The sequence below is a fragment of the Heloderma suspectum genome, chromosome 5, assembly GCF_057233095.1.
Source record: "Heloderma suspectum isolate Gila_16-S chromosome 5, 16-S_ref, whole genome shotgun sequence".
In the NCBI taxonomy this organism is placed as follows: Eukaryota; Metazoa; Chordata; class Lepidosauria; order Squamata; family Helodermatidae; genus Heloderma; species Heloderma suspectum.
Window position 1 is genome coordinate 195,499,764 of NC_139462.1, and position 17,772 is coordinate 195,517,535.

The 17,772-nt window shown below is 42.0% G+C and overlaps 2 protein-coding genes across 2 annotated transcripts in view; one reads left to right on the plus strand and one right to left on the minus strand.

Moving 5' to 3' along the window:
* The first annotated feature begins 3,943 nt into the window (after nt 1–3,943).
* On the plus strand, nt 3,944–5,301 carry FAM237B (family with sequence similarity 237 member B). The gene is made up of 2 exons (XM_084860469.1): nt 3,944–4,334; nt 4,668–5,301. The coding sequence occupies exons 1-2, from the start codon at nt 3,953–3,955 to the stop codon at nt 4,739–4,741; spliced, it is 456 nt and encodes a 151-aa protein (XP_084716595.1). The 5' UTR covers nt 3,944–3,952; the 3' UTR covers nt 4,742–5,301.
* Nucleotides 5,302–14,239: 8,938 nt separating this feature from the next.
* Nucleotides 14,240–17,772, minus strand: part of CFAP69 (cilia and flagella associated protein 69) — a 62,974-nt gene continuing 59,441 nt past the window's right edge. The window contains exon 23 of the mRNA XM_084858937.1: nt 14,240–14,611. Coding sequence (XP_084715063.1) covers nt 14,435–14,611 — 177 coding nt within the window. The 3' untranslated portion in view covers nt 14,240–14,434. The remainder of the gene's footprint in view (nt 14,612–17,772) is intronic.

Genomic DNA, 17,772 nt, shown 5'->3' on the forward strand with positions numbered 1-17,772 from the left:
ATGTTTAAACAGAACTTCAGTATTTCAGAATGTACCCCTTTTAAATTACCAAAACATTTTAAAAATATTTGTTAAAACTCTAATGTCCTTTTGGCACCAGGCAAAAGTTTTTTTTCCCATTATTATTATTTCCCCAGGCTTTCCAGCATGTTGTATAGCTAGTTTTATACCTTTGATGGATTTTAATGGCTTTTGTTGCAGCTTCAGTGACTTTGGCTTTGTTTTTGTCTTTTATTGTTATCTGTTTTTAAATTGCATACCATGCTGAGAGTCCTGTTTCTGAAGGCCATTCTACAAATCGACTAAATAAACATATATTTAATTTCTCTCAGCTGCTGTTTGTATTTGTATTTTTGGTGACGTGTGTATTTTTTTTTTTTTACATCAACTGTATAAATGTTCATAATATTTTGATAGGCCACCTTGAATATCATTTGGCAGAAAGGAGGCATATAAATATTTGAAATAAGTAAATAGTCTCTTTTATTCTAGTATCTAGAATCTAGGTAATGTTCTCTAACTGATTTTTTTTTACTTCGATCAAGGATTTCTTAGCATCAGTCAGGGCATGATCTATCAGGTTCTAGCAGAACTCAGAACCATTTTAAAGCTGCAATCCTATGCACAATAACTTGTGTGGGTAAGACCCATTAAACACAGTGGGAATTAATTCCAAGTAAACACACTTAGGATTGTGGTCAAGATGCTGCAATCCTGAAGCCATTTACCAAGGAGTAAATCCCGCTGAACTTAGTGGGACTTACTTCTGTGAAAAAATGCACAGGGTTGCAATCTCTTAGCAGGATGCTTGCCTGGACTGTTATTGAATAGGGGAATACATGTTCTTGACAGCCTAAGGGAAAAGGGATGCAGGGCTGTGTAGCATATTGACTCAGAGAAGATGATGTGGACAGAGGCGGAGTTATGTGATTTATAGCCCCTCTCCTCTCCATTCTCACCTGATAGGGTTATTGCTGTGGATGCTGCTCCTGCTGCTGTCACTGTCTTCCTCTGCCGTGTAATTTCAGTACCCTAAAGCAGAAGCAGCAGCAACAACTACCACCAGCCAGCAGCTCTAGACGTCTGGTGTTTAGGAGCCAGGTGAGGACTGTTTCCCCGCTTCTGTCTTTAAGTGGCCAGTCAGCATAGCCAGCTTCCACTCCAGACTGTATCTCAGTGAGTATGACTTTTTTGCCCATATTGCTGCTGAAAACAAATGTTTTAAAAGTCTTTCATTGACTGAACAGGGAAGACCCAGATTCCAGAACATCCCCTGCAATCCTATGCATGTTTACTTGCAAGTAAGGGAGCTTCCAGACGGACGGTTCCTAGTGCCACATATTGAAAGGCTTTGTGCAGCTTTCTCCCCTTACCGGATTTTTTTGTGGTAAGAAAAAAGAACCAGCAGAGGGAAAACATGGGAGGGATACAAGTGGAAGATGTTGTCATCTTCCTGCCTGTGAATGAGGCAGGGCAACTGCACGATAAAAGCCTCATCTGGAAGCACCCTTAGTCCCACAGTGTTCAATGGGTCTTATTCCCTAGAAAATGTTTTTAGTATTTCAGCCTTAATTGCTTTTGGGGTTTGATAGTCCAATCATATTGGTTGGAGTTCTAGTGTGAAAACTGCTTTGTGAGAAGCAGTTTGTTGTTGTAACAACTGAATTATTCAAGGGCAAGGAAGGAAGGCGTACATTTCCAATGCATATAACACTGATGTAATTGATACTCCCTGGGGATACAAGCAAAAACAAATAACCAAAAAAAACTTTAATGTCTTTCTAAATAATGGTACAGGGAGATGAAAGTATAAATGACTGAAATCTACAAGGTTGGTGTTAAATAAGTAAATATTGTTTACAGATCATGTAGATTCAGTATTAGTGATGGTTCTTATGCTGCCATGTATGTGCTGATGAATTGGTGCTATCTACAGTATATCAAAAGTATTATTTGTTTGTTTGTTGAAAGCATTTATATCCTGCTGTTCAGCCAGAAAGACTCCCAGAGCAGCTGACATTCCAAATGTTTTTGAATGGGTGCTGTCTGAACTTCTACTTGTTCAAAAGAACTATATACTAGTAAAAGACAGCGAGCTGAGAAATCATCCCTGGTTCTAATCTCATCTCAGTCTAGAACTTCCAAGGTAGCCTTAAACAATTTTCTCACAGTCTGCAATTTGGAGCTAACACAAGCCATCTTACAGGGTTGTTAGAAGGATTACCGAGACAAAGTATGTAAAAGGTTTTGAACATACAAAACATGCAAAATCATCATCATCATCTTAATAGCAAAGAATGGAATATCCATGTTCAGAGGCAGTGTATCACGGATTAGCAGATGTTGGGGCAACAATAGGAGTATATTATGATCATTATTCAAATAACTTCCGAGAGATAGCTGCATAGGAATCTGCCTTATATTGAGATAGATGATTTGTCCATCTAGCTCAGTACTGTCTACACTGACTGGCAGCAGCTCTCCAGTGCTTAAGGGTACTTCCACATGAGGCTTTTGTCATCCTTTGCCCTGCTTTATTCATGGAATTTTATGGGGGATGTCTAGACATTGTCATTTTCCATTTGTGACCCTCCTGTATTTTCCCACTGCTTCTTCCACCTTCTTCCTTTCCACCAAAAAGCCATTAAGGAGGGAAAGATGGGATACTTGGATATAACCCCCTCACTCACTGGAAGTGCTCATGTGTATGAATTGTATGCATTGTGTGCATGCATTGAAACATATAATCTGGTAGTCTACAGATGTCTCAGCAGCTTCCATGATTTTCAACATTCTGAAGCACTCATTAGAGATTATGGGAATTGCTGGGAGGGAAATCTGTGAACTGCTCACATTTTGAATGGATGACCTTTGACGTTGTGTAAGCATTATCCAGAATTATTGTTCTGGGCACTTTCAAAATACACAATGATCCTGGCTCTTTTGAACTTCATGATCAGCATTGGGTCAGCTAATATCTGGTCCCTCACATGAGGCAGGGCATACTTTGGATTTAGTATTTTGCATTGGCCTGCAACTTTGAGTTTACTGGTCTCTGAAGAAGACAGTATTGTCATTATTAGATCATTACCTAATGAAGAACCAGATCCTAGTCTTGTTGCCACTGGTGGAACCATGAGCCAGTTATTTCCATATTTGTTCCATATGTCACGCTCCTTGTGACATATGGAACAAATTGGTTTCTCGGTTTCTGGATAACTTTTCCACTCACCTTGGCTTCTGTGTCAGTGGCCTGGTCAGCCATTGGGATAGTAGTTTGATGCTGACTTTTTGACACAGTTGCTCCCAAACACCTACTGCTATTTAATCAGCATAGGTCTCTCAAGTCCATGAGAGCACAAGTCATTCACAGTTTATGCTGAAGCAAACTAGCTGTAGTATAGCTCATTTAAGAATCTTGTTCCCATAGACATCTGAGCATGGTTTAAGGTGATGGTTTTGGCCTTAAAACCACTAAACAGCATGGATCCTCCATGCCTCAGAGTGTATCCCCTCCCCACAAGATCTGTTCACAAGATCTGTTGTGAACTCTAGGCTATGTTAAAAGTGCATTCTTAAGTTCAACATCTGTAAGGGAAAACAAGACAGCTTCCTGGCTGAGTGGAGATTTGAACCTGGGCCTTACCAGGCCTACTCCAACTCTCGGTTGATGGGTCGGGAACAGATGCTGGACTCAGTCTAGGCATTCCTTCCCACCACCTCTCAGGAGATCAGTGCTGTCAGAACTAATAACACTAATGACATTAGGCACAAGGAATCCTTCCTGCTGCATTTCTGGTTGCTTGGATTGGGACCATTGTGTTAGTGATACAGCCTCACATGTTTATTGTGAAGATTTTGATAACATAAGTTTCAAAGTTATAAAGTAGAAGACTAGAGGAAGATACCAAGTCATATTTCTTTGTATTACTTTCAGATACCTTTGTGCGGAATGGAATCCATATGCAGAAGAAGGTGGTATCTTCAACTGGGTTGTCTCTTGATGGTGAATTTAGTTTATGGCATCCTAGAATATCAAAAAGAAGCCCCTGCCAGCCTGGGAGAGATTGATAATCAGTGCTGGGAAATCTCCTCTCATAGGCTGGTGGAAATGAAGAAACTCAGGGTAGAAGGCACAGTTATTGCTCTCTGGGAATTCATGATGTTCTTAAAAGAGTCATCCAAACCCAAGCATAATGATGTCTTCAATGATTTGGCTCAGAACTTCTGGGATATGTACATAGACTGTGTGCTCTCAAGGTCTCATGGAATGGGCAGGAGACAATTAGTATCTCCAGTGAATACTTTTACACATGCAGAGAAAATCTCAGAAGGTAATTTCACCATATTAGCCTATTTAAAAATACAACTCAGTAGTATTAATTTTCTCCTTTGCCATTTTGTATCAGACAGATTAAGGAAATCATTGTTGATGTGTTTGTCCCTATTTTTCTCAATGTATTACTACTAATAACTTAATAGTTGTGTCACACCGGTTACACATGTATGTGTTACTACACTGCAAAATGAAAGACAGCCATTATTTTTCCAGCTTTCATAGGTACAGAATTTGTATTTCACAGAAGAATTTTGACAACTTCAAACAGAAAAAGATGGCAACAAGGCCTATTCTTATTTGTAACTGTTTTTTTTGCTCCATTCTGCAGGTCTTACAAACCTCAACTGTAGGACAAAGAGGCAAATGTACAGAAGACACCTCAGCAAGGTGATGCCAAACTAAGGGAGACCAACCTGCTTTTCAAAAAGCACATCCTTTGCTATAGATGATTCTGAGAACTATTACCTGTGATTTTTTTCTGACTGTGTTCTAATTTGATAATCCTGTTCCAGACACTCATTGCCAACATGGTCTCTCTCTTGTTTTTTTTTTTATTTTTTTATTAGTGTACCAAAGTTCCCACTGCCAGTGCAAATGCTTTATGTATTTTGAGTGTTCTCTCAGGTAAATCTATGTGTTTAAAACTAGCATAATATTTTTGTAGACTACTCATCCTTTGGGGGAAAACAAGTTTCTCTCATTTTTAAAAGTGCTAAATTAAATGGAAACCCAATATATTTTTATAAGCTAACAAATCATGGTGCAGCAACAACAACCATATTTTTACCGTGTCTTTTAAATGACATAGATTTCATTTTTAAGACATACAAGAGGGGAAAAACTTATGTAAACCCAAAGGAAGAAATTATTCTTGATGTAATTTTCTGTGAAGTCCCTAAACTTTGAATTTGATTACTGATTCATGCTGGTTATCAGAAATTAAAATATTTTTATATGCAGTGAAGACAATTGCAATGGTGCTCTTATTCATGTCAATATTATCCTTCGGGCTTGTAATACCTATAGGGCACAATCTAAAGCCTTGCGCATACAAACGGTTGTATCCAATGTTAGTCCTACTTAGAGTAGAGCCATTGAAATTGCTTAAGTTAGGCTAATGCTGGTTACAACTTAGTGTATTCCTTTTCTCTACTATGAAAAGAAGTGCTCCACCAACTCACGGTGATTCTCTACTGTGTGTGCTATCATTGCGCTGCTTAAAGAAAAAAACAGGGAAGGTCCTGCTTCATAGGCAGTTTGAAACCATTAGATGGCAGTCATACTATTAAAGATTATATTATTAAGCAAATACTTTTATGTTCTTTGAGGAATTCTGGAACGTAATTGGTTGGAAAGTTCCATTTCATTAACATAGCAGACCGTTTGCAAATTTGATTCTTTTGCCTTTGAAGGCCCCCCCCCCCCACACCATAAAAATTTAGATAATGGCTAGATATATATGGCCACACTATTTTATTAAGTTAAAAGCAGTGATTGATGCGCCTACGTTTGCTGCCATCTTTCCCAGCCTATCACTTACACAGGATTGCAAGCCATCAAATTCCACATGTTGCACCACAGACTTCAAGAACATTGAATAATGTATGTATCACACAATTTCTTGTTTCTGAATGAGACACAAGGGCCACTTCTCACATTAGTTTTTAAAGATGCAGGTATACACAAGTGAACCAGCCCTGAAATCATGTACAAATGTGCTGGGGGAACTTAAATATAAAATTTATGCATTCTGAAGCTGAAATTTCACTATTCAACAGGATTTTGCCTGGTGTATTGAATAATGGCCTTAAGACATGGGTTTTCTTGAATGGAAACACATTTGTGTCAAGGTACCAAGCTGCCATTGCTAGGCTAGTTGGCAGGATGCAAGTTTTAGAATAAAACAAAATAAATGAAAAGTAAATGTTACAGTAGGATTGCCAACTTGTATCCCTTTAACATTTGTTGGGCAGACAAACATTTGAGGAGAAAGAGTTGTAAAGCGATGAATTTGAACATATTTAGATTTATGGCCATTTTATTCAAAGGACCTGTTCATCTTTGTAAACACCTAGGCCACAATCTAGCTAAAGCTAAGCCATTTTTACACTGATTTAAATGGGAGATGTAGGGTGCAGTCCTATGGGTTGCATCCTCGCAAGATGGAAGCCTCCAAACCTGAAGGCTTCCTTGTATCCAGTACCCTGCTGGTCTGAAGCCAGCAGGGTGGGAGGAGCGGTCAATTTTCTGACCTTGGAGGCCAGCCAGCATCCTTCTTTCTATGTTGGCAGCAAGGGGCTGGATTTCTAACTCCCCCTTCTGAGGTTAGAGCACCATGACCGAGCTCAGAAGGGGGAATCCCCACTACCCAATGGCCCCTGAGACAATGTCTAGGGACCATAGGATTGTTCCCTTAAGCATGTACTTACATGTCTCCCACTGAAAATAAGCAGGACATGGAAGTGTTTTTAATGGCCACAAGATTATGCTCACCCTTTCCTTCACTTTCTTTTTACTGCTCCTCCCATACTGATTAAGACTGCAATCTTGTGCACACTTAGCTGGGAGTAAGTCCCACTGAAGTCAGTGGGACTTATTTTTTTAGTAGACTTGTATACAATGGTACTACATATTACCTTTATAACTAGATAAAATGAGGAACAGGAAAGAGGAAGAAGCTACACTCAAGGGGTTGTATCCAATGGTGGCTTTGCCTTAGCAGAAAGTGCTTCCACTCATGGACACCATGGCTTCTGATTTTCGACAATCCCCTACCTACTGCACTATTCCTCTCCACATCCCATTTTGTGCTTGAGCCCTCCCAACTGTCAGGATCAGCTTGGGCACGGGGATGCAGGGGTTGAGCAGGTAGGAGGACTGGTGAAAATTAAGTACCACAAGCAGAAGTGCTTTCCACTAAAGCAAAGCCATAATTGGATACAACCTAAGAAATGAAATGATATGCATTGTTTTCCAATGGACACTTAATAGCTAAGTACAGGTATATTGTTTTTAAAATTAGCTATGTATTTTAATTGATGTTTTACATTTTAAATGTCTTAACATGGGTGGAATTTGTCCCTAAGCCCCTTGGGCATGGGTGGGCCAAACCCTGAAATGAGGTAAGCCTAAACCTGTGCTGCTGGTCAATATTCCAAACCGTTACTGTCCGATTTGTCTAGCTCAGCCATGTTAGTTTTTGTACACGTGTAGTTTGGCTTTTCGTGAACATCAGGAAAAACTTCCTGACTGTTAGAGCAATATGACAATGGAACCAATTACCTAGGGAGGTGGTGGGCTCTCCCACACTGGAGACATTCAAGATGCGGCTGGACAGCCATCTGTCGGGGATGCTCTGACTTTGATTCCTGCATTGAGCAGGGGGTTGGACTCGATGGCCTTGTAGGCCCCTTGTTGTTCAGTCGTTAAGTCGTGTCCGACTCTTCGTGACCCCATGGACCAAAGCACGCCAGGCCTTCCTGTCCTCCGCTCTCTCCCGGAGTGTGCTCAAGTTCATATTCATTGCATCAGTGATGCTATCTAGCCATCTCATCCTCTGCCATCCCCTTCTCCATTTGCCTTCAATCTTTCCCAGCATCAGGGTCTTTTCCAGGGAGTTTTCTCTTTGCATTAGGTGGCCAAAATATTTGAGCTTCAGCTTCAATATCTGTCCTTCCAATGGGCACTCAGGGTTGATTTCCTTTAGGATGGACTGATTTGACCTCCTTGCAGTGCAGGGGACTCGGAAGAGTCTTCTCCAGCACCACAGTTCGAAAGCATCAATTCTTCGGTGCTCAGCCTTCCTTATAGTCCAGCTCTCACAGCCATACATTACTACTGGGGAAACCATAGCTTTGATTATACGGACCTTTGTCGGCAAGGTGATGTCTCTGCTTCTGACTATGCTGTCTAGGTTTGCCATAGCTTTCCTCCCAAGGAGCAAGCGTCTTTTAATATCATGGCTACAGTCACTGTCTGCGGTGATCTTGGAGCCCAAGAAAATAAAATCTGTCGCTGCTTCCATTTCTTCTCCTTCTATATGCCAGGAAGTGATGGGGCCAGATGCCATGATCTTAGTTTTTTTAATGTTGAGTTTCAAACCAGCTTTTGCACTCTCCACTTTCACCCGCAACAAGAGGCTCTTTTGATCCTCTTCGCTTTCTGCCATTAGGGTGGTATCGTCTGCGTATCTGAGGTTGTTGATAATTCTCCTGGCAATTTTAATTCCGACCTGTGATTCATCCAACCCGGCGTTTCTCATGATGTACTCTGCATATAAGTTAAATAAGCAGGGTGACAATATGCAGCCTTGTCGTACTCCTTTCCCAATTTTGAACCAATCGGTTGTTCCATGTCTGGTTCTTACTGTTGCTTCTTGACCCTCGTACAGGTTTCTCAGGAGACAGGTAAGGTGGTCTGGTACTCCCATCTCTTTGAGAATTTGCCACAGTTTGTTGTGATCCACACAATCAAAGGCTTTAGCGTAGTCAATGAAGCAGAAATATACATTTTTCTGGAATTCTCTTGCTTTCTCCATGATCCAGCGAATGTTGGCGATTTGATCTCTAGTTCCTCTGTCTCTTCGAAACCCAGCATGTACTTCCGGTAGTTCTCGGTTCACATACTGCTGAAGCCTAGCTTGTAGGATTTTGAGCATAACCTTGCTGGCATGTGAAATGAGTGCAATTGTACGGTAGTTTAAACACTCTTTGGCATTGCCCTTCTTTGGAATTGGAATGTAAACTGACCTTTTTCAGTCTTGTGGCCACTGCTGAGTGTTCCAAATTTGTTGGCATATTGAGTGCAGCACTTTAACAGCATCATCTTTTAGGATTTTAAATAGCTCAGCTGGAATACTGTCATCTCCGCTAGCTTTGTTGTTAATAATGCTTCCTAAGGCCCACTTGACTTCACTCTCGAGGATTTCCGGCTCAAGTTCAGTGACCGCACTATCATGGCTATGAGGGACATTCAGATCTTTCCTGTATAGTTCTTCTGTGTATTCTTGCCACATCTTCTTAATCTCATCTGCTTCTGTTAGGTCCCTGCCTTCTTTGTCCTTTATCATGCCCGTCTTTGCACAAAACGTTCCCTTGAGATCTCCGATTTTCTTGAAGAGATCTCTAGTCTTTCCCATTCTATTGTTTTCCTCGACTTCTTTGCATTGCTCATTTAAGAAGGCCTTCTTGTCTCTCCTTGCTATTCTCTGGAACTCTGCATTCAGTTGGATATATCTTCCCCTTTCTTCCTTGCTTTTTGCTTCCCTTCTTTCCTCAGCTACTTGTAAAGCCTCATCAGACAGCCACTTTGCTTTCTTGCATTTCTTTTTCTTTGGATGGATTTAGTTGCTGCCTCCTGAACAATGTTACGCACCTCTGTCCATAGTTCCCCAGGCACTCTGTCTATCAGGTCTAACCCCTTAAATCTATTCCTCACCTCCACTGTATATTCATGAGGGATATGATTGAGGTCATACCTGAATGGTTTAGTGGTTTTCTCTACTTTCTTCAACTTAAGCCAAAATTTTGCAACAATAAGCTCATGATTTGAGCCACAGTCAGCTCCAGGTCTTGTTTTTACTGACTGTGTAGAGCTTCTCCATCTTTGGCTGCAAAGTACATAATCAATCTGATTTCGATATTGACCATCTGGTGATGTCCATGTGTAGAGTCGCCTCTTGTGCTGTTGGAAAAGAGTGTTTGCTATGATCAGAGTGTTCTCTTGACAAAATTCTATTAGCCTTTGTCCTGCTTCATTTTGTACACCAAGGCGATGTTTGCCTATTATCCTGGTGATTTCTTGACTTCCTACTTTAGCATTCCAATCCCCTATGATGAAGAGGACATCTTTTTTTGGTGTTAGTTCTAGAAGGTGTTGTAGGTCTTCATAGAACCGATCAACATCAGCTTCTTCGGCCTCAGTGGTTGGGGCATAGACTTGAATTACTGTGATGTTGAATGGTTTGCCTTGGATTCGTACTGAGATCATTCTATCGTTTTTGAGATTGTACCCTAGTACTGCTTTTCCCACCCTTTTATTGACTATGAGTGCTACTCCATTTCTTCTAAGGGATTCTTGCCCACAGTAGTAGATATAATGGTCACCTGAATTATATTTGCCCATGCTTGTCCACTTTAGTTTGCTGATTCCCAAGATGTCGATGTTCAATCTTGCCATCTCATGTTTGACCACTTCCAGCTTACCTTGATTCATTGATCTTACATTCCAGGTTCCTAAACAATATTGTTCTTTACAGCATCGGATTTTCTTTTCATCACCAGACACATCCACAGCTGAGTGTCCTTTCGGTTTTGGTCCAGCCGCTTCACTCTTTCTGGCGCTACTTGGAAATTCCCTCTGCTCTTCCCCAGTAGTATATTGGACACCTTCAGACCTGAGGGGCTCATCTTCCGGCGTCACATCTTCTGGCCTTGTGATATGTTCCATGGGGTTTTCTTGGCAAGAATACTGGAGTGGGTTGCCATTTCCTTCTCCAGTGGACCACATTTTGTCAGAACTCCCCGCCATGACCTGTCTGTCTTGGGTGGCCCTGCACGGCATAGCTTATGGCTTCACTGAGTTACACAAGCCCCTTTGCCACAACAAGGCAGTGATCCATGAAGGGGGTAGGCCCCTTCCAACCCTACTATTCTATGATTCTATTATTTGGTATGTGTTGGCGCCACCCTAGCACCTTGTCTAATATGCTGAATATGCCTTTTGTCTGAGAGAGGCTGCATGGGCAGGAGTCTCTAGGAGGATGTGAGCAAGAGGATCCTGACAGTCATATGCTAGGCTACCCACCTTCATTGTAACTGATGTTCATGACTTCTATGTCCTTTCCCCTAATTGAACTAAGAGAGATTGCCCTCCTGCAGTATGCAAAGCTTGGGAGCTCTGAATACACGCAAATGCCTTCCTGGCTACCAGGTTGCTATCCTAGTCAAGCAGCTGATGAAGCTATTTTTAAGCACTTTCGAATTGGCCAGTCTAAAGCCCTGGTACAAAACATGGTTCAACTCTGAAGTGTCCTCACCTCAAGATAGATCAGCAGGTTAAAGCACCATCTGGGAACCCCTCATGGCACCCTTTTCTTCTGAGTATCACTACCTCTCTCTTTGAAGCATGGCTTTTAATGCTTAGCTAGTTAGCATTAATTGAGTCAAGCAGCCAGAAGGTTCCCTTTCATTCTGCAGAGTTACACTATTGTATCCTTTGTTCAACCTGAGTCTGCCCAAAATCATTGCCCTCCTCATGTCTATAGCTGCCCTTGAGACCAGCCTCCCTGTGCACTTTTTGACTGTGGGACTTAGTGTGGACAGACTCTCTGTCACACAGCTTCAGGATCCACCCAGGTTTGTTTCCAGTCCATTCCTTGTCATCCTTCCTAGCACTCTCTCTCTCTTACGCTGGTGCCTAGTCCACGTTTCCAGGGCCAGAGCTCCTGACCTCTTATTTGAACCACCTCACTGCTTTGCATGCCTCATATATCTAGATAGCATTTCATATCTTAGTTCTATACAGGCATTGTCCCGAACATGTAAGGACTCAAAACATGTAGGGGGCAGGGTTGTGCTCCCTTATCTTATAGCTCTGTGTACACCAGATCCTTCTCCCTCAGTCTCTGACCTTGCTGTGTTGAGTGGCAAAGTCTGAAGAGACGTTTTACTTGCATTCACTTGAATGAAAGTAAGATGCAGCCCATGAACGAGGACCATACTTTTTAGGGAGAATGCCTGTATAGGGCTCCTGTTCAAGCACCCAGTGTTGCATTTTTCCCAATCCATTTCAGAGGGGTCACCTACTTGTACGGAAAATCTGGTTGCTTCTCATAAGTGGTGTGTGGAGAGACTCCCACTTTGTATGTGTAGCTGCATTAGTGGGGCTGCAGACCTGGGTAGTCCACCCTCTTAGACCTACGGAGCAACGGGACAGTTCTGGCTGTGAACTTTAAGCTCATTGTTTTTGTTTACCGGGCAAGCTGGGAGTCTACGTAATTGTACTAAGGTATTTCAGGATCTTGAACCAAACACAACCACACACACAATTAGCTACCTTCCCTTCTTCCTCTGTGTTCCCTTGCCTTTCTCTATGTTTGTTATTTTTGTCAAAGTAGTCAGGATCTAGGCTGGCTCTGTGGCTCTCTCAAATTCTGTTTTGAACTGTACTCCACACCTTGTTATGGGGCTCTGCGTCCCTAATAATGGCTTAGCTTTGGTCTCTCCGTCATCACTTTTTTTTGCCCAAGAATCTAAGCATCTTCAGATATATCCGAGTGGATGGTGAGATGGCACATTGTGGTTCTCAGTCCCATCCAGACCGAAGCCAAAACCCATGCCCCAAGGCTGGTAAAGGCTAGGACAGCCTGTGTCCATGATGGGTTTCCAAGTGATTGTGACCAACCAGGAAGTGCAGTCCCTTCCTCTGCAACAAGCAAATAGAATTTATGTCTTACCTTATTTGTCAGTATTTCTTCCATTTTTCCTGAAACGTCTCTCAACCTATCCATTATGGTCCTGGCATGTCCTTTGCCACTGAAACTCAAAAGACCTCTTGTTGCACTAAGCTCCCCAGCCCTGCTCTTATCATTTCCCTAGTGAACCATAACTTCCCACCTCCATTTTTTCTTTCTCTATCAGTGTTATTAGGAATACTCTGTTAGTCCAGTGTGAGGGGACTGGCATAATAAACCATCATTTCTTTCTGGTAAACGTTTGTAGTAAAATAAAACTTCTATATTTCAACTGTGAATATTCTCGAGCTTTTCCCCATTTTGTCACAGTACAATATAAAATCTACCATATCCACACCACACTTCTGCAAAGATCTTGGTACACATGTGAGTTCATGTGCACGTGTGAATGAAGACATTGGGTAACAGATTACATCCCCTGCTGTAAAGAAACATTCTATATGTCTACCTTTCTGTGAAGTCTTTATTTTTCTCTGCTTGCTTGCTTGCTTGATTTATTTATTTACCACCCAATAGCCGAAGCTCTCATTACTGAGTCCTTGGGCTTCTCCACATGGGGCTTTTATCCTGAGATTGAGACTGGTTATTCACAGAAGTTTGCGGGTCCTTTACATGACATCCTCAACCTCCACCACCTCTCCCATGGTTTCTGACCATTTCCACGGTTTAATTTGAAACAGAAATAATGAGATAATAAAGGAAGCGGTTTGAATTGCTTTGAATTTGTCCACGTAAAGAGGAAATGGGGATATAACAACACCGCCATCTAGTGGCTGCATAATGAAACATATAGAACTCTCAGATAAAGGGGGGAAGGGGGGGGAAGGGAAGTGCATGTAAAGGGCCAAGCTTAATCCTGCAAAGAACCTGGAAGCAGAAGTCCTGGTAAAATCACAGGATAAAAAGTCTCTGTGTGGAGAAACCCCTTATCTATTCCAGTGATAAGTGCAGAAATGTGCAGATAACACTTTCTCTAACTTTCTTTCTAAGAGTGAGAAACAAAGAGTTGTCTTCCAGTGAGGCAGAGCTTCCGCACTGAAACAAGCCAGATGTAAGAGCAATGTTGATCTCTGGGCTTCAGATAATTTTAGTTGTGGCTTTTCCTGAAAGTTAGGGTTTGCTTCCTACATTACACTTGTTGACTTTGATCCCAAAGTGTGTGTTAGGGAACTACGATGCATGTAATAGGAATGTATGAATCAGCCACTGCCTGTTTATTTAAGCTTTAAAGTCTTTGCCTATAACACATCAATGTTCCAGCATTTTTTCTATTCACTTCATTTTGAAGCAATTACTGGATATGACAGTGTTTACCAATGCCACTTACACTTCATATCCTGAGTGGCTGCAAATATCATGATAATACATAGCTATATGTATTTGTATTAGTGCTCAGTGACAACAGAATGCAAACGGAGTCAATCATTAGACATAATTGATCTTTGTAATGCACTGAATTTATTCATTAGCATCATGATGTCCACATTATTTCTTAAGCAAAAATATATTTTTATCTAAAAATAACTATATTTTACCAGTGTGATACAATAGATGCTGAAATTATGCATTAAAAGTAACTAAAAAATATAGAGAGCCCTGTCTAAAACAGTTCTGGACAATGTTTATTTTACAGATACTGAACCTTTCTTGAATGAATCCATCACTTTAACTCCTTTGATCCTTTTTAACGCTCCTCCGCGAATAGGAAGCCTTTTGAGTGCAAGATCGGTATCTGCTAGTGGCCCTCCAGTCAATTCAGAAGGTGTACTTTCCACGGTTACTAGGCGACCAGATGCAATCTGGTAAACAAAACACATTGCTCAGTATTCTGACAAAATGAAACAAGAGCTGTTTCAGGTCCTATTTTTCAACCATTCCTTGGAAACAGAGACATTCTGATGTTCTCATATCTTCTTTCAAAACATCTTTTGAAAGGAAATGTATAAACTGTTATTTGACGTTGTGAATATATTCTTTTCTCATTTATAGCTCTGTGCTTTATTGTTCAAAATTTACATTTCATTTGACTGTGTTCAGAAACACACACCCTAAGTTTATGCCTTAGGTTTGGGTTATGAAGTATTTATTTTTTTTGAGACTAAACAGTAAGTACTATTTGTAAACGCATGGCTTGAAAAGTAACTTCATGAAAGAATAAGCAGCATCCTTTATTATGAGGGAGTGTAATATATAAAAGGAAGTCAGTGTGGGCAGGAACAGTTTGACTGGGTTTGCACATCACAATAAGCCACAGTGGTTTCTAAGCTACTCACAGTAGCTTATAAACCATCCTGGCTTATCGAGTCAGCTGGCAGCGGTTTTCCCATACCAGGGTGGCTTATTTAGCCAAAATAAGCCACCCTGGTAAGCCACGCTCTGCAGTAAGGTTCAATTAAACCATGTGGTTATCATGTTGTCTGGTGCTCTATGTGGTTAAAGGGCATCGGCCAGCAAGTCACTTAGCAAGAGAGGCAAAAACCTGTGTTGCTCTTGCCCAGTGGGGTAGTGAACGCCATTTGCAGTTGCGCCCAAATCACTGCCCTTACCCCCTTCCTGTCCTTATCACGAATTTTAAAAAAATTATCCAGCCCCATTTTGTGCAAAACGGGGCTTGGGGAAATAAAGAAAAATCAAGAAATCGGGGGTAAAATCCACCGCCGCCAAGGACTGTGCCCCCCCCCCATTTTCTCCAGGAGAACTTTGAAAACGTTGAAAACCTAATGTAAGTGAATGGTGCAATGAGCTCTATTGGCTTGCATTATATAAAAAGGAGGAACCTGGGAACTACAGACCAGTCAGTCTGACATCAATCCCTGGGAAAATTCTGGAGCAGATCATAAAGCAATCCATCTGGAAGCACCTTGACAACAATGCCGTGATTACTCGAAGCCAACATGGATTTGTCAAAAACAAGTCCTGCCAGACAAATCTGATCTCATTTTTTGATCAAGTCACCTCCCTTGTAGACCGTGGGAATGCTGTAGACATCATATACCTCGACTTCAGCAAAGCTTTCGACAAAGTGCCCCATGATATCCTGATGAGCAAACTAGCTCAAAGTGGGCTAGATGAAACAACGATCATGTGGATCCACAGTTGGCTACAGAATCGGACTCAAAGAGTGCTTATCAATGGGACCTTCTCAAGCTGGGGAGAGGTAACGAGTGGGGTACCGCAGGGCTCAGTCCTGGGCCCAGTGCTCTTCAATATTTTTATTAATGACTTGGAGGAGGAGGTGCAGGGAATGCTGATCAAATTTGCAGATGACACAAAATTGGGAGGGATAGCTAATACTTTGGAAGACAGAAACAAAATTCAAAGTGATCTGGATAGACTGGAGTGCTGGGCAGAAAACAACAGAATGGCATTTAATAGGGACAAATGCCAAGTTCTGCACCTAGGAAAAAGAAACCAAATGCACAGTTACAAGATGGGGGATACGTGGCTCAACCACACTACGAGCGAGAAGGATCTTGGAATTGTCGTCGATCACAAGCTGAATATGAGCCAACAATGTGATGTGGCTGCAAAAAAGGCAAATGCTATTTTGGGCTGCATTCATAGAAGCATCGCTTCCAAATCCCGGGAAGTACTAGTTCCCCTCTACTCAGCACTGGTTAGGCCTCATCTGGAGTACTGTGTCCAGTTCTGGGCACCACACTTTAAGAAGGATGCAGACAAGCTGGAGAGGGTTCAAAGGAGGGCAACAAAGATGATCAGGGGACTGGAAACAAAGCCCTATGAAGAGAGACTGAAAGAACTGGGCATGTTTAGCCTTGAGAAGAGAAGACTGAGGGGAGATATGATAGCACTCTTCAAGTACTTGAAAGGTTGTCACAGAGAAGAAGGCCAGGATCTCTTCTTGATCATCCCAGAGTGCAGGACACGGAATAATGGGCTCAAGTTACAGGAAGCCAGATTCCGACTGAACATCAGGAAAAACTTCCTGAGTGTCAGAGCAATACGGCAATGGAACCAATTACCTGGGGAGGTGGTGGGCTCTCCCACACTGGAGGCCTTCAAGACGAGGCTGGACAGCCATTTGTCAGGGATGCTCTGACTTGGATTCCTGCATTGAGCAGGGGGTTGGACTCGATGGCCTTGTAGGCCCCTTCCAACCCTACTATTCTATGATTCTATATTTTCAAAGTGCCCCTCACAAAAATTGGCAGAAGGGGGAATCTTCTCCTTCCTGCCATGGGTCCTTGGGGCAAAAGGACCCATGGTGGGCAGGGGGTGGGATTCCCCAACCCACTGCTGATTCTCACAAGGGGCACTTTGAAAATATAACACAAGCCAAAGGATCTCGTTGCTCCATTCAATTATATTAGTTTTTCAAAGTTCTCCTGGCAAAAATTGGGGGTGGAGTTAGGGCGAAATCCAACCCCCTGCCAAGGACTGTGTTGCCCCCACAATCCTTGGTGGTAGTGGTGGCTTTTGCCCCAGCCCCACTTGATTTCTGGATTTTTCTTTCTTTACCCAAGCCCCATTTGGGGAAATTAAAAAAAGGGGATCTGACCTGTTTGCTATCGGAGCTGGGAAGAGGGACTTAGCGGCAGACAAGTCAGGTCTGCCACAAGGCCCCCTGGGATGTGGGCTGGCGGACTGAGGGGGGAGAGAGGGGCAAGGCGGGGGGAATAAGCTATGCACAATAACTTATTTGCATGATCGTGTGATGGGCACAGTGGCTTATAAACTCTTGTAACTTATAAACCACCATGGCTTAAAGTGATGTCTGAAAGCAGCCACAATGTACTCATTTCGATAAAAGTTCATAAGTTCAAATCTTACTTCTGCTACCTGTGCTTCTTCCATATTGCTTCCGTAATTGCTTCTTATCCTCACTCTAATGAATAAAGGTCTTTTAGATGCTGTTTATTTCCTCTTACAATTAAGTGATCAAAGAGCTTGCACAATATCACTGAGCTTAAAATCCACATCTCTTATGACAGAATCACAG

What these genes read in the sequence shown, in the direction of transcription:
- FAM237B (XM_084860469.1), top strand. Translation starts at nt 3,953, where the DNA reads ATGGAATCCATATGCAGAAGAAGGTGGTATCTTCAACTGGGTTGTCTC. An exon ending in TGCAGAGAAAATCTCAGAAG is followed by an intron (nt 4,335 to 4,667) that starts GTAATTTCACCA and finishes TCCATTCTGCAG; the next exon opens with GTCTTACAAACCTCAACTGT.